Consider the following 16,063-nt stretch of genomic DNA (forward strand, 5'->3'; position numbering starts at 1 on the left):
AGACAATGAAATGAGGTTATTCTCCAGTGCCGAAGACAAGCCCTGTTTGGATGTAGGAGCTGATTTGATGGACTCTCCCTCTCCCGCCAGCCGGTGTGGTGGAGAGAAGAGAGAGGGCCTGTTTGGATATGCATCACAAAGGCTTCCTGCAGTATTGATCTGCAGTGGGTTAAGGTAGTCTATCAGCAAATGTCCCTCTCTCTGGGAAAAACAACAGCTGATTAAAAGCACACAGCAGCCAGGCAGGAGGCTGCTGATGGCCGGTTATCTCAGCACAAAGGTCAGTGTGTACAGATATAATCCACTTTCACTTAACAGCTTAATTTAAGTCACACCTCATGCTAATGCCGCCATTTGGCAGTCCCTTTGTTAAAGGTTGGCTATTATTTAACAAGAAGATGATACAGTATTGTATAGATTTTTCTGCACTCATGCTAATAGCATCAGGTCTTGCAGACAGGAAGCTGAAGCTCTTTGAGCTTGAATTGTAGCAAGAGCTTGCGTTTTCTTTTTCCAACCATGACACTAAAACAGGTGCACCCAGGTTTGCTGCTGATGGAAGAAGTTGTATCTGAGGTTCAGCACTAGCATGTAGAACTATCTGCTCTTAACCATACAGACCGAAATAAGAACCCTTTTTCAAAACTGAGAAAAGGCATTTTAATTTATTAGGAACATACATATAATCAAATAACTTACAACTGGATGGTACTGTATATTGATACTTTATATAACAATATAAAATATAAACACAATTTTGCACAGTATAACGTTCATGGTAATCAAAAGACAAAAATAAGTTATTCTCACAATGAAAATGTCATCCTTTGAAATAAATAAAACTGTGAGTTTCGCACTTCACAGACCCTAATATACAATTGTAGAAAATACATTTTTCCCAGTCTCCATATCACACACTAGCATGTAACTCAACAATGGAAACAAAAGTATAAACATAAACAAGGTGGACTAGAAAGAACCATTTCCTGTATCCTTTCCATTGTAACAACAGAATGCAGAGGTACTATTGTGGTGTTGGCGGTGGACACTACAGCTTTTCCTTTAAAACAACTAAAAAGGCCTAGAGGCCATCCAAATTAGAACATCGGTTCTTGTCTTGACAGTTATTTTATAGGTAAGGTGGGGAGGTCAGTAGCGTTCCTTGGGTTCGCTGAACTTACGTTTCTTCGGCACAGAGGCCTGGACATCCTGACTGCAGGGGAACTCGAACTGCGATATCTGCTAATCAGAGAGTGACAGACAGTTTACAAACTAATGCAAGACTCTAAAATGAATAATGATTGCCAAACAATATTCTGTATACACCTAGATGGGATGGACTGAATGAGTCATATTGACTTGTTAAAAAAACATATAGGTTTTATCTTTAAAAGACCATTTGCAAATTATTATCACTCCTTCCTTGAGTAAGACTGGGGGCTGAAATCTATGATGCTCGAGGGGGCGTGTCTCCCACCATTTTGTCTTCGATGGGAGAGGGCTTCTTCTTGACACTGTGCACCTCAGTCTCAGCCTTTCTCTCCTGCGCACACACACACACACACAGAACAAAGACAGTAAATCACAGACTGCAGGGAAGTGCTTGAGAAGCTAGTCAGATATACTAGTCCCATAGATATACATCCTCCATGATCATTTTTACATGACGTTATACAAAGATGTCTTCCATTTGAACAGAACTACTCCAGTAGGAGTTAGATATGGTTGTATGTTTTGGTGGGCACTGACCATGGTGGACCTGGTGACACGTCCGCTCCTGGTCCTCTTAATGACCACTTCCAGGTCAGATGTCCTCTTTCCCAAAGTGTCCATCTGAGACAGACAGGTCAATCAAACCACAGACCGTTACCTTCACAACTGGAGCAGCACCTATATTACTTTATATTCATACAGTACTATCCCACCTATGTACTTGTATTGTTCTGTATTTACATTTGGTTGATACAAGGCCTATCTTAGTCATGACTATGCAGAATGTACATTTTGCTGTGATTTTACCTGAGAGTTCTCTGTGCTCTCCTCACACACCTCCATCTTCTCCTGGCAGTTCACCTGGACCTCTTTGAGCATCAAACATGATGAAAACACAACATGGATTTCAGACCGCATTTGACTTCTTAAAAGAGAAAAAAATGTTCAGCGAAACTTCTTTATACTAAGTTTTGAGAGAGGAGGTCCTACCGGAATTGTCCAAGTAAATGTCGTTGTCCGGATTTTCCATTACTTTTATCATGCGGGTCTGAAAGTAGAAACCCCATTAAAAATGTTATATACTGTAGATATATCCCATGGGATAGAGACAGCAACGCCCCCTACTGGGTTAAAACAATAGCGCCTTGCCTTGGGCACCCAGTCAAATTAGCCTAGATTTATGTCAGCCTCAGGTCTCACCTGCTGACTGCTGATCTTGGTCACTGTCCCCCCCTCCTCCATCTTCAGCTCCCACTTGTCCCTCACGCAGATGGGCTGCTCGTCATCAACCTACAGAGAAAAGGGGACAGTTGTTTAATCAACGTGTCACCCACTAGTCTGGTTGACATTACTCTGACTCTTTAGTTATTTCCCCCGTTTCCTTCATACCTGCTCGAGCCTTTCTCTCTCTGTGGTCACGTCCACCTTCAGGGTGTGGAAGGGAGTGACCACCTCGCCCATGGTCAGGTTGACGGGCTCCTTCTCAAACTGCAGGCTATCGCCGTCCCCCTCCATGAAGCCTGGGGGCTGGTAGTCCTGGGGAGTGACTGAGATATACACACACAAACACACTCTTTAGGTGGTTTAAAAAACAAACATATACTTGTTATATCCTATGAAAGTTCAATTTTACTTCCGTACTCCGTCCGGGTTTTGTAGGTAAGAATGGGCTTCAAATTTTGATATCAAATTCATAAAAACGGGGTCATTTAAGATATATTTATCGTATATATGCCAGTTTTCAACGTATTTGACGCTCAATAAGCAGAAAGCTGAAAAGTTTCCTTTGAACTACACAAATTAACTACAAATCAAAAGGCAGTGGTTGGCAACGTTCAATGAAAAACATTCCCAGCCTAATCTAATATAAAACACATCAAACAGCCTGCAACTAACAGGTTGTTACCTTCCTGTAAGTCCTCAGCTCAAGCAGGCATGCCCCAGCATGCTAACAACGCTGCAGTAGTAGTTCAAATTAGACTTTTCTAACTTTTGTAATGTCTTACTTATTGAGCGTCAAATATTTTGATAAAAGGCATCGGTATGAGAAAATCAATGCACAATTATAAACTGGGTGGTTCGAGCCCTGAATGCTGATTGGCTGAAAGCCATGGTATAGCAGACCATATACCATGGGTATGACAAACCTTTGACTTTTACTGCTCTAATTAAGTTGGTAACCAGTTTATAATAGCATTAAGGCACTTCTGGGTGGTGCTAGGACACAGCCCTTAGCTGTGTTATATTGGCCATATACCACACCACCTCGGGTCTTATTGCTTAAATATACACCGAGTATACAAAAAACCTGCTCTTTCCATGACATGGACTGACCAGGTGAAAGCTATGATCCCTTATTGATGTCACTTGTTAAATCCACTTCAATCAGTGTAGAAGGGAAGGTGACAGGTTAAAGAAGGATTTTGAAGCCTTGAGACAATTGAGACATGGATTGTGTATGTGTGCCATTCAGAGGGTGAATGGACAACACACAAGATTGAAGTGCCTTTGAACTGGGTATGGTAGTAGTTGCCAGGCGCACCGGTTTGAGTGTCAAAAACCGAAATGCAGCTGGATTTTTCACGCTCAACCGTTTCCCGTGTGTATCAAGAATGGTCCACCACCCAAATGACATCCAGCCAACTTGACACGACTGTGGGAAGCATTGGAGTCAACATGGGCCAGCATCCCAGTGGAATGCTTTGACACCTTGTAGAGTCCACGCCCCAATTATTTGAGGCTGTTCTGAGCGCTCCTAATGTTTGGTATACTCAAGTGTAATTAAATTCATTTGATCATTCAAAAGACCCGGGACATGACCCCGGAACAGCGTATTGCTTCACATCATCCCTTGTCTTTTAGCTTACTCTACATCATTGTGTGGTCTTTACCGTCGTCGTAGTAGGAGAGTTTCATGTTGAGACAGACATTGTCTGGCAGAGGACCCAGGTTCTGCATCAGTGTGTAGAGTTTACGCACCAGGAGGATGCTGGACTTTTTTGTGCTGCTGCAAGCCAGTTTTCCCAGATTCTTGCTGTTTTTGCTAAAACAAAAATAAATGTAAACATTTTTAAACAATTTAAAGCGTCTTTCTTCAATGTTTCTCAATGAAATTCTGCCATGTTATCATTATGTTATACACATTAGGGTTGAATATTTTCCCCGAATTTTACAAATGTCCGCCAACACCGGATGTGTCCTTCAAAAGCATTACAAAGCATATAAATAGGCATATGTCTGGATTTTATTAGAGCTTTGATCGTAAAGTCATGCCTGATGCAACCTAAACCTGATTAAATACATTTTATGACCCTACATTAAAGACATTTAATGAGCCCAAGCCCAAATGATTGAAACCGTTATCCAATACAGCTACTTCACATTACATAAGACAGAAAAACATAAAAGCCCATAGATGTAGCTAGCTATATGCTCTCTTAGGTAAATAAATGAAACAAGCTCCAGTAATCTTTTTGAGTGTGAACTGTATTACTGTACTGCATTCTATTATACTGTATTATATGAACTGGAATTACGCAGCTCGTTCAAACCATGATAAAGCAGGGAGAGAACATGCAATTCTGGTGCAGTACATGCAGTCTACAAAGTTATAAGTATAGGCTAGTGAATTTGATTGACATTTTTCATAATATTTCCCCTAATGTTATTAGTCTACCTCCTCTTTCTCTCTCTAGTGTTGCTTCATTCCTTCCTTGCTTTCAACAGGTAAATGTAATTTTGTTTTGTTGTCCTTATCTTTATCATTCTAATGACATGCTTGAATAATATAGGACTAGAATGAGATGCAACAGGCTTTCACTTCTCTTCATGAGGATTGGATGGTTATGGGTCTGCATAAATAACTGCTATAGCCTACCGCCATCGCACATTCGCTCTTCTTTCAAACTACCCATGAGTTCTATTGGCTGTTGTCCCTCTTCAAATAGTCTATTGGTATGAAAAAAAAATGCAAACAAATTATATCCAGCCGCTATTCTAGTCTAGGTTTTCCTGCATGGGAGCATTTTTTTTACAGAGAGGACAGCTGAGTACAGGTGTGTGCGTATTGCACAAGAGACAGAAGCTATAAGTTAGAAGCTTATTATGCATTACCCATCATCATGTATTACCTAAATATAAGGCTAATACTGCATTGGATGTATTACCTGAAAGAGGTAGGCTAGCACACCTAGAGTGCATTTGTAAATTATTCAATGCTCTTGACTTTCAAAAAAAAAATTACATTATAGTCTTATTCTAAAATGTATTAAATAAAACCTGTTCCTCATAAATCTACACACAATACCCCAAATTTGGACAAAAAGACAGGATTGTGTTGAGGCACAGATTTGGAGAAGGGTACATTTGAAAACATTTCTACTGCATTAAAGGTCCCCAAGAACACAGTGGCCTCCATAATTATTAAATGGAAGAAGTTTGGAACCACCAAGACTCTTGCTAGAGCTGGCCGCTCAACCAAACTGAGCAATCGAGGGAGAAGTGCCTTGGTCAGGGAGGCGACCAAGAACCCGATGGTCACACTAACAGAGATCCAGACTTCCTCTGTGGAGATGGGAGAAACTTCCAGAAAGACAACCATCTCTGCAGCTCTCCATCAATTAGGCCTTTATGGTAGAGTGGCCAGACTGAAGCCACTCCTCAGTAAAAGGTTCATGACAGCCCGCTTGAAGTTTGCCAAAAGGCACCTAAATACTCTCAGACCGTGAGAAACAAGATTCTCTTGTCTGATGAAACCAAGATTGAACTCTTTGGCCTGAATGCCAAACATAATGTCTGCAGGAAACCTGGCACCATCCCTACGGTGAAGCATGGTGGTGGCAGCATCATGCTGTGGGGATGTTTTTCTGCGGCAGGGACTGGGAGACTAATCAGGCTCGAGGGAAAGATGAACGGAACAAAGTACAGAGAGATCCTTGAAGAAAACCTGCTCCAGAGCACTCAGGACCTCAGACTGAGGCATATGTTCACCTTCCAACAGGACAACGAACCTAAGCACATAGCCAAGACAACGCAGCATTGGCTTCAGGACAAGTCTCTGAATGTCCTTGAGTGGCCCAGCCAAAGCCTGGACTTGAACCTGATTGAACATCTCTGGAGAGACCTGAAAATAGTTGTGCAGCAACGCTCCCCATCCAACTTAACAGAGCTTGACAAGATCTGCATAGAAGAATGGGAGAAACTCCCCAATACAGGTGTGCAAAACATGTAGTGTCATTATGGGGTATTGTTTGTATATTGATGAGGGGAAAAAACTATTGAATCAATTTTAGTATAAAGCTGTAACATAACAAAATGTGGAAAAAGTCAAGGGTTCTGAATACTTTCCGAATGCACTGTACATATAGGCCTATATACAGTTGAAGTCTGAAGTTTACATACACCTTAGCCAAATACATTTAAACTCAGTTTTTCAAAATTCCTAACATTTAATCCTAGTAAAAATTCCCTGTTTTAGGTCAATTAGGATCACCACTTTATTTTAAGAATGTGAAATGTCAGAATAATAGTAGAGAGAATTATTTCTTTCAGCTTTTATTTCTTTCATCACATTCCCAGTGGGTCAGAAGTTTACATACACTCAATTAGTATTTGGTAGCATTGCCTTTAAATTGTTTAACTTGGGTTAAACATTTCAGGTAGCCTTCCACAAGCTTTCCTACAATAAGTTGGGTGAATTTTGGCCCATTCCTCCAGACAAAGCTGGTGCAACTGAATCAGGTTTGTAGGCCTCCTTGCTCGCACATGAATTTTCAGTTCTGCCCACAGATTTTCTATGGGATTGAGGTCAGGGATTTGTCATGGCCTCTCCAATACCTTGACTTTGTTGTCCTTAAGCCATTTTGCCACAACTTCGGAAGCATGCTTGTGGTCATTGTCCATTTGGAAAACCCATTTGCGACCAAGCTTTAACTTCCTGACTGATGTCTTGAGATGTTTCTTCAATACATCCACATCATTTTCCTCATCATGATGCCATCTATTTTATGAAGTGCACCAGTCACTCCTGCAGCAAAGCACCCCCACACATGAACCCCCCGTGCTTCACGGTTGGGATGGTGTTCTTCAGCTCGCAATCCTCCCCCCTTTTTCCTCCAAAGATAACAATGGTCATTATGGCCAAACAGTTCTGTTTTTGTTTCATTTGACCAGAGGACATTTCTCCAAAAAGTACGATCTTTGTCCCCATGTGCAGTTGCAAACCGTAGTCTGGTTTTTTTATGGCAGTTTCGTAGCAATGGCTTATTCCTTGCTGAGCAGCCTTTCAGGTTATGTCAATATTAGACTTATTTTACTGTGAATATAGATACTGTCATGTTTGTCATTTATTATCATGTCTTGTCCCTGTGCTCCCCATTCTATTCGTTTCCCTCTGCTGGTCTTATTTGGTTCTTTCCCTCCTTCTATCCCTCTCTCTCCCCCTCCCTCTCTCACTCTCTCGCTCTCTCTTCTCTCTATCGTTCCGTTCCTGCTCCCAGCTGTTCCTATTCCCCTAATCATCATTTAGTCTTCCCACACCTGTTCCCGATCCTTTCCCCTGATTAGAGTCCCTATTTATTCCTTTGTGTTCCGTTCCTGTCCCGTCGGTTCCTTGTTTAGTATTCACCATGCTGTGATTGCGTTTCGCCCTGTCCTGTCGTGTTTTTTGCTGTGATTGTGTATCGCCCTGTCCTGTCGTGTTTTTTGCCTTCATCAGATGCTGCGTGTGAGCAGGTGTCTCTGTCAACTACGGCCTGCGCCTACCCGAAGCGACCTGCAGTCTGTGGCCGCTTCTCCAGTTATTCCCCTCTACAGACTAGAGGATTTCTGTTATTCCCTGTTTGGACTTAAATAAACTCTGTTTCTGTTAAGTCGCTTTTGGGTCCTCTTTCACCTGCATGACAGAAGGAACCGACCAAGGAATGGACCCAGCGACTTCAGACGCTCGTTACACTGCCGTCGAGATCCAAGGAGCCATGCTCGGCAGACACGAGCAGGAATTGTCTGCTGCTCGCCATGCCGTGGAGAACCTGGCCGCTCAGGTTTCCGACCTCTCTGGACAGTTCCAGAGTCTACGTCTCGTGCCACCTGTTACTTCCTGGCCTGCCGAGCCTCCAGAACCTAGGGTTAATAACCCACCTTGCTACTCCGGGCAGCCCACTGAGTGCCGCTCCTTTCTCACGCAGTGTGAGATTGTGTTCTCTCTCCAACCCAACACATACTCTAGAGAGAGAGCTCGGGTTGCTTACGTCATTTCACTCCTTACTGGCCGGGCTCGAGAATGGGGCACAGCTATCTGGGAGGCAAGGGCTGATTGCTCTAACAAGTTCCAGAACTTTAAAGAGGAGATGATTCGGGTTTTTGACCGTTCAGTTTTTGGTAGGGAGGCTTCTAGGGCCCTGGCTTCCTTATGCCAAGGTGAACGGTCCATAACGGATTATTCTATTGAGTTTCGCACTCTTGCTGCCTCTAGTGAGTGGAACGAGCCGGCGCTGCTCGCTCGTTTTCTGGAGGGACTCCACGCAGTGGTTAAGGATGAGATTCTCTCCCGGGAGGTTCCTTCAGATGTGGACTCTTTGATTGCTCTCGCCATCCGCATAGAACGACGGGTAGATCTTCGTCACCGGGCTCGTGGAAGAGAGCTCGCATCAACAGTGTTTCCCTGCTCCGCATCGCAACCATCTCCCTCCTCTGGCTCAGAGTCTGAGCCCATGCAGCTGGGAGGGATTCGCATCTCGACTAAGGAGAGGGAACGGAGGATCACCAACCGCCTGTGCCTCTATTGCGGAGTTGCTGGACATTTTGTTAATTCATGTCCAGTAAAAGCCAGAGCTCATCTGTAAGCGGAGGGCTACAGGTGAGCGCAACTACTCAAGTCTCTCCATCAAAATCCTGTACTACTTTGTCGGTCCATCTACGCTGGACCGGTTCGGGTGCTACATGTAGTGCCTTGATAGACTCTGGGGCTGAGGGTTGTTTCATGGACGAAGCATGGGTTCGGAAACATGACATTCCTTTCAGAGAGTTAGATAAGCCTACGCCCATGTTCGCCTTAGATGGTAGTCATCTTCCCAGTATCAGATTTGAGACACTACCTTTAACCCTCACAGTATCTGGTAACCACAGTGAGACTATTTCTTTTTTGATTTTTCGTTCACCGTTTACACCTGTTGTTTTGGGTCATCCCTGGCTAGTATGTCATAATCCTTCTATTAATTGGTCTAGTAATTCTATCCTATCCTGGAACGTTTCTTGTCATGTGAAGTGTTTAATGTCTGCCATCCCTCCCGTTTCTTCTGTCCCTACTTCTCAGGAGGAACCTGGCGATTTGACAGGAGTGCCGGAGGAATATCATGATCTGCGCACGGTCTTCAGTCGGTCCCGAGCCAACTCCCTTCCTCCTCACCGGTCGTATGATTGTAGTATTGATCTCCTTCCGGGGACCACTCCTCCTCGAGGTAGACTATACTCTCTGTCGGCTCCCGAACGTAAGGCTCTCGAGGATTATTTGTCTGTGTCTCTTGACGCCGGTACCATAGTGCCTTCTTCTTCTCCGGCCGGGGCGGGGTTCTTTTTGTTAAGAAGAAGGACGGTACTCTGCGCCCCTGCGTGGATTATCGAGGGCTGAATGACATAACGGTTAAGAATCGTTATCCGCTTCCCCTTATGTCATCAGCCTTCGAGATTCTGCAGGGAGCCAGGTGCTTTACTAAGTTGGACCTTCGTAACGCTTACCATCTCGTGCGCATCAGAGAGGGGGACGAGTGGAAAACGGCGTTTAACACTCCGTTAGGGCATTTTGAGTACCGGGTTCTGCCGTTCGGTCTCGCCAATGCGCCAGCTGTTTTTCAGGCATTAGTTAATGATGTTCTGAGAGACATGCTGAACATTTTTGTTTTTGTCTATCTTGACGATATCCTGATTTTTCTCCGTCACTCGAGATTCATGTTCAGCACGTTCGACGTGTTCTACAGCGCCTTTTAGAGAATTGTCTCTACGTAAAGGCTGAGAAGTGCTCTTTTCATGTCTCCTCCGTTACTTTTCTCGGTTCCGTTATTTCCGCTGAAGGCATTCAGATGGATTCCGCTAAGGTCCAAGCTGTCAGTGATTGGCCCGTTCCAAGGTCACGTGTCGAGTTGCAGCGCTTTTTAGGTTTCGCTAATTTCTATCGGCGTTTCATTCGTAATTTCGGTCAAGTTGCTGCCCCTCTCACAGCTCTTACTTCTGTCAAGACGTGTTTTAAGTGGTCCGGTTCCGCCCAGGGAGCTTTTGATCTTCTAAAAGAACGTTTTACGTCCGCTCCTATCCTCGTTACTCCTGACGTCACTAGACAATTCATTGTCGAGGTTGACGCTTCAGAGGTAGGCGTGGGAGCCATTCTATCCCAGCGCTTCCAGTCTGACGATAAGGTTCATCCTTGCGCTTATTTTTCTCATCGCCTGTCGCCATCTGAGCGCAACTATGATGTGGGTAACCGTGAACTGCTCGCCATCCGCTTAGCCCTAGGCGAATGGCGACAGTGGTTGGAGGGGGCGACCGTTCCTTTTGTCGTTTGGACAGACCATAAGAACCTTGAGTACATCCGTTCTGCCAAACGACTTAATGCCCGTCAAGCTCGTTGGGCGTTGTTTTTCGCTCGTTTCGAGTTTGTGATTTCTTACCGTCCGGGTAGCAAGAACACCAAGCCTGATGCCTTATCCCGTCTGTTTAGTTCTTCTGTGGCTTCTACTGATCCCGAGGGGATTCTTCCTTATGGGCGTGTTGTCGGGTTAACAGTCTGGGGAATTGAAAGACAGGTTAAGCAAGCACTCACGCACACTGCGTCGCCGCGCGCTTGTCCTAGTAACCTCCTGTTCGTTCCTGTTTCCACTCGTCTGGCTGTTCTTCAGTGGGCTCACTCTGCCAAGTTAGCTGGTCATCCCGGTGTTCGAGGCACTCTTGCGTCTATTCGCCAGCGCTTTTGGTGGCCGACTCAGGAGCGTGACACGCGCCGTTTCGTGGCTGCTTGTTCGGACTGCGCGCAGACTAAGTCGGGTAACTCTCCTCCTGCCGGTCGTCTCAGACCGCTCCCCATTCCTTCTCGACCATGGTCTCACATTGCCTTAGACTTCATTACCGGTCTGCCTTTGTCTGCGGGGAAGACTGTGATTCTGACGGTTGTCGATAGGTTCTCTAAGGCGGCACATTTCATTCCCCTCGCTAAACTTCCTTCCGCTAAGGAGACGGCACAAATCATTATTGAGAATGTATTCAGAATTCATGGCCTCCCGTTAGACGCCGTTTCAGACAGAGGCCCGCAATTCACGTCACAGTTTTGGAGGGAGTTCTGTCGTTTGATTGGTGCGTCCGTCAGTCTCTCTTCCGGGTTTCATCCCCAGTCTAACGGTCAAGCAGAGAGGGCCAATCAGACGATTGGTCGCATACTACGCAGCCTTTCTTTCAGAAACCCTGCGTCTTGGGCAGAACAGCTCCCCTGGGCAGAATACGCTCACAATTCGCTTCCTTCGTCTGCTACCGGGTTATCTCCGTTTCAGAGTAGTCTGGGTTACCAGCCTCCTCTGTTCTCATCCCAGCTTGCCGAGTCCAGCGTTCCCTCCGCTCAAGCGTTTGTCCAACGTTGTGAGCGCACCTGGAGGAGGGTGAGGTCTGCACTTTGCCGTTACAGGGCACAGACTGTGAGAGCCGCCAATAAACGCAGGATTAAGAGTCCAAGGTATTGTTGCGGCCAGAGAGTGTGGCTTTCCACTCGCAACCTTCCTCTTACGACAGCTTCTCGTAAGTTGACTCCGCGGTTCATTGGTCCGTTCCGTGTCTCCCAGGTCGTCAATCCTGTCGCTGTGCGACTGCTTCTTCCGCGACATCTTCGTCGCGTCCATCCTGTCTTCCATGTCTCCTGTGTTAAGCCCTTTCTTCGCACCCCCGTTCGTCTTCCCTCCCCCCTCCCGTCCTTGTCGAGAGCGCACCTATTTACAAGGTACATAAGATCATGGACATGCGTTCTCGGGGACGGGGTCACCAATACTTAGTGGATTGGGAGGGTTACGGTCCTGAGGAGAGGAGTTGGGTTCCGTCTCGGGACGTGCTGGACCGTTCACTCATCGATGATTTCCTCCGTTGCCGCCAGGATTCCTCCTCGAGTGCGCCAGGAGGCGCTCGGTGAGTGGGGGGTACTGTCATGTTTGTCATTTATTATCATGTCTTGTCCCTGTGCTCCCCATTCTATTCGTTTCCCTCTGCTGGTCTTATTTGGTTCTTTCCCTCCTTCTATCCCTCTCTCTCCCCCTCCCTCTCTCACTCTCTCGCTCTCTCTTCTCTCTATCGTTCCGTTCCTGCTCCCAGCTGTTCCTATTCCCCTAATCATCATTTAGTCTTCCCACACCTGTTCCCGATCCTTTCCCCTGATTAGAGTCCCTATTTATTCCTTTGTGTTCCGTTCCTGTCCCGTCGGTTCCTTGTTTAGTATTCACCATGCTGTGATTGCGTTTCGCCCTGTCCTGTCGTGTTTTTTGCTGTGATTGTGTATCGCCCTGTCCTGTCGTGTTTTTTGCCTTCATCAGATGCTGCGTGTGAGCAGGTGTCTCTGTCAACTACGGCCTGCGCCTACCCGAAGCGACCTGCAGTCTGTGGCCGCTTCTCCAGTTATTCCCCTCTACAGACTAGAGGATTTCTGTTATTCCCTGTTTGGACTTAAATAAACTCTGTTTCTGTTAAGTCGCTTTTGGGTCCTCTTTCACCTGCATGACAGATACTTTTGTACCTGTTTCCTCCAGCATCTTCACAAAGTCCTTTGCTGTTGTTCTGGGATTAATTTGCACTTTTTGCACCAAAGTACATTCATCTCTAGGAGACAGAAAGAGTCTCCTTCCTGAGAGGTATAACGGCTGCGTGGTCCTGTGGTGTTTATACTTGCATACTATTGTTTGTACAGATGAACGTGGTACCTTCAGGCGTTTGGAAATTTATCCCAAGGATGACCAGACTTGTGGGAGGTCTACATTTTTTTCTGAGGTCTTGACTGATTTCTTTTGATTTTCTCATGATGTCAAGCAGAGGCACTGAGTTTGAAGGTAGGCCTTAAAATACATCCACAGGTACACCTCCAATTGACTCAAATGATGTCAATTAGTCAGAAGCTTCTAAAGCCATGACATCATTTTCTGGAATTTTCCAAGCTATTTAGGCACAGTCAACATAGTGTATGTAAACTTCCGACCCACTGGAATTGTGATACAGTGAATTATAAGTGAAATAATCTGTCTGTAAACAATTGTTGGAAAAATGCTTTGTGTCATGCACAAAGTAGATGTCCTAACCAACTTTTCAAAACTATAGTTTGTTAATTAACAAGAAATTTGTGGAGTGGTTGAAAAATGAGTTTTAATGACTCCAACCTAAGTGTATGTAAACTTCCGACTTCAACTGTATATCAATCTTGAACACGATTATCTATTTTGGATGCAATTTGAATGGAATTGATGGAAAGAAAGAAAGACTGCGAGAGAGCATTCACTCATGCACCGATTTAAAGAAACGATAAAGGAGCGTTTTAACCACGGAAATTAAAGAAATATATAATCTTTACAATAAAAAAATAAGGTGATCCCCGAAAACCAGATGGAGGTGTGCAAATTAGATGTGCATTCGGTCTTTATATTACTGTAGCATAGGCTATGTTGCAGCAAATGTAGGACAACATATCACAATAAAAAAAGTTACTAAGTTACCAAGGGAGGGTCTACATACTGAGATGGGCTGTCGGTTCCCACCCTGAGTGTTGATGATTCATTATGCAGTGACCAGAGGGAAGGCCTTACTGAATCCAGATTTAGACATCACATATAATTGAACAGTTCCATTTCAAGTCATGCTGTTCATATAAATAATTTATAATAATTTACCGGTTTCTCAGTTATTTATCCTTGGGAAAGGGAGTGGTTTTGGGCAGTAAATCTCTGTAAATCTCAGTAACTGGGTTCCCACCATTCAACCCTAATACACATTGACAAAGCTATACCTTTCAAAGTCAATTTTGGGTCCCTTTTCAGTGTATTGGACTTTGAACTGGTAGCATTCAGTAACCTTCTGGAAATTGTAAAGAAAGACCAGTGTCACAATGAGAAACAACTTGATTCAAGAGGTTACACATACTGTAGTTTGTTCTAGTGCAGAGAATCAAAGCATTACTATGATCTATACCTATGGGGTTAAAAAGTAGTCTATTACCTTTGGATTCTCTGGGTCTGTGTATATCTATAGAAAGTGGAAGGAGACTACAAACTTTAGCAACGGAAAATGTAAAGGCTTTATATGCTGAAGAAAATATTCGATACGATATACTCACAGACATAACGACCGTCCGCAACTGTTGGAAAACAAGACATTCATTATTTGTAATTAATTAACATTAATAACATGCAGATAATGAATAAACAACTCAATTCTAGCATCTCACTTACGTATTTTCTCTGAAGGGCATCAAAGCATCCATGCATCCTGGGAGGTGTATAAAAGAGTGTTAATTAATCAACACTGAATTAATCATCTAACTAGGATAAAGGGAAAGGATTTGGCCACAGAGAAAACACTGTACTGTAATTTCCCACTGAGGCTTGGTGGTGAATACTAACCACTGTACAATCTGACTGGCACCAGGGCAGGTGCGCTCCTCCCTGAGGATCATAACTTTCTGCTCTGTGGCATAGAAAGAGAAGTGTAAGGCTACTTCTTGAAGATCTCGGCTAGGGTATCATCATTTAAATAACAATTGGTTTCATTTAAAAATAACATCAATTGTGTTTTGACCTTCAACATATTTTCTCCCATAAGCTTTTTCTGGGAAAAGACCCCTGAGGTAAGTGATGCTGGAGACTGCAATGGCCAGCAGTTTCTTCACAACAATCAAGGACTGCTGCTCTGTTGAAACTACATTTGGCAGCAACTGGGTGCCCTATAAAATATAACAAAGACAGGCGCTTACAACGAGGTAATTTGAAGAGGTCTGAATAAATAGACGCATGTAGATATTCATAGAACATGCCATTTGCTAGCTATAAAACAGCAATTCAATAGGACCAAGGTCTGGCTATGGATTGCCAGAGGTTTTACCTGAGCAGCCCGCAAACGTTGTTCACAGGCCATGGTAGTAATAGTTGATAACAAGTTGTCAAATCTACAAAATTAAGATTAATCAGAAGCCAGGTAACTAGCTATCAAGGTAAAGCTATGTTGAAATATGTAACTAGCTAGCTAAGTACTAAGTTTACACAGATAGATACAGAAATAAGTTATATTAATCTGGCTAGCTACGTCAGCTAACTAGCTATCTGCATTACATTTGTTAGCTAACGTAGCTAGAAGTACACACACCTACTGATCATGACACTGATTTTACTCTACAACCCATTGTGAATAGTATGAAATTGCATAACTCACATAGCTAGCTATTACTACCTAGATAGAGCGCAGTCACTCAATTTGTTTTTTGGTTTTAAAAAATTCAACAAAAATACAATCTAGAAGCTAGCCAGACCGAATTTACTAAGAAACTGTTGGATGTTGGACCAAACTCGCGCCAGACACACACATTTACCCGCCAAACCTGACAGCTAAAGTAGCCAATCAGAGGGAAGCTTAGATAACGTACATTTTCTTGCCACCACAACATGCATTGAGTGATTAGTGATATCAAATGTAGTAAGTGATATGTCCTGGCCGAGGTAAACATCAGTTTTAAATTAAGTTGATTATGTTGTGGCTCTGTTGTTAGTGTAGTTTGATGCAACGCTGCGCACAGATTGAATATCCGCACTCTATTGGACACAGCTCTGTCATTCAGCATTTCTCTATGATTAGT

The 16,063-nt window shown here is 44.0% G+C and overlaps 1 protein-coding gene across 6 annotated transcripts; it reads right to left on the reverse strand.

Moving 5' to 3' along the window:
* Window positions 1-646: 646 nt before the first annotated feature.
* On the reverse strand, window positions 647-15,952 carry hormad1 (HORMA domain containing 1). 6 transcript variants are annotated; one of them, XM_046301410.1, is made up of 16 exons: window positions 15,661-15,791; window positions 15,316-15,379; window positions 15,013-15,157; window positions 14,838-14,901; window positions 14,667-14,703; window positions 14,552-14,572; window positions 14,434-14,460; window positions 14,225-14,292; window positions 4,104-4,255; window positions 2,602-2,759; window positions 2,413-2,502; window positions 2,203-2,260; window positions 2,020-2,081; window positions 1,750-1,833; window positions 1,478-1,543; window positions 647-1,242 (listed from the first exon to the last, which is right to left on the reverse strand). In XM_046301410.1, exons 2-16 carry the CDS (start codon window positions 15,346-15,348, stop codon window positions 1,150-1,152), a joined length of 1,158 nt encoding a protein of 385 aa, XP_046157366.1. In that variant the 5' UTR covers window positions 15,349-15,379; window positions 15,661-15,791; the 3' UTR covers window positions 647-1,149. The 6 variants fall into 6 exon arrangements, with proteins under 6 accessions (XP_046157366.1, XP_046157365.1, XP_046157364.1 ...); XM_046301409.1 differs by having other exon boundaries at window positions 15,643-15,787; XM_046301408.1 differs by having other exon boundaries at window positions 15,577-15,692.
* Between the last annotated feature and the right edge of the window lie 111 nt (window positions 15,953-16,063).

This window comes from Oncorhynchus gorbuscha, linkage group LG15 (assembly GCF_021184085.1).
Source record: "Oncorhynchus gorbuscha isolate QuinsamMale2020 ecotype Even-year linkage group LG15, OgorEven_v1.0, whole genome shotgun sequence".
NCBI lineage: Eukaryota > Metazoa > Chordata > Actinopteri > Salmoniformes > Salmonidae > Oncorhynchus > Oncorhynchus gorbuscha.

What these genes read in the sequence shown, in the direction of transcription:
- hormad1 (XM_046301405.1), bottom strand. Translation starts at nt 15,934, where the DNA reads ATGTTTACCTCGGCCAGGACATATCACTTACTACATTTGATATCACTA. An exon ending in TGCGGACGGTCGTTATGTCT is followed by an intron (nt 14,461 to 14,551) that starts GTGAGTATATCG and finishes CACTTTCTATAG; the next exon opens with ATATACACAGACCCAGAGAA. An exon ending in CTCCCATCGAAGACAAAATG is followed by an intron (nt 1,243 to 1,477) that starts GTGGGAGACACG and finishes CTCTCTGATTAG; the next exon opens with CAGATATCGCAGTTCGAGTT.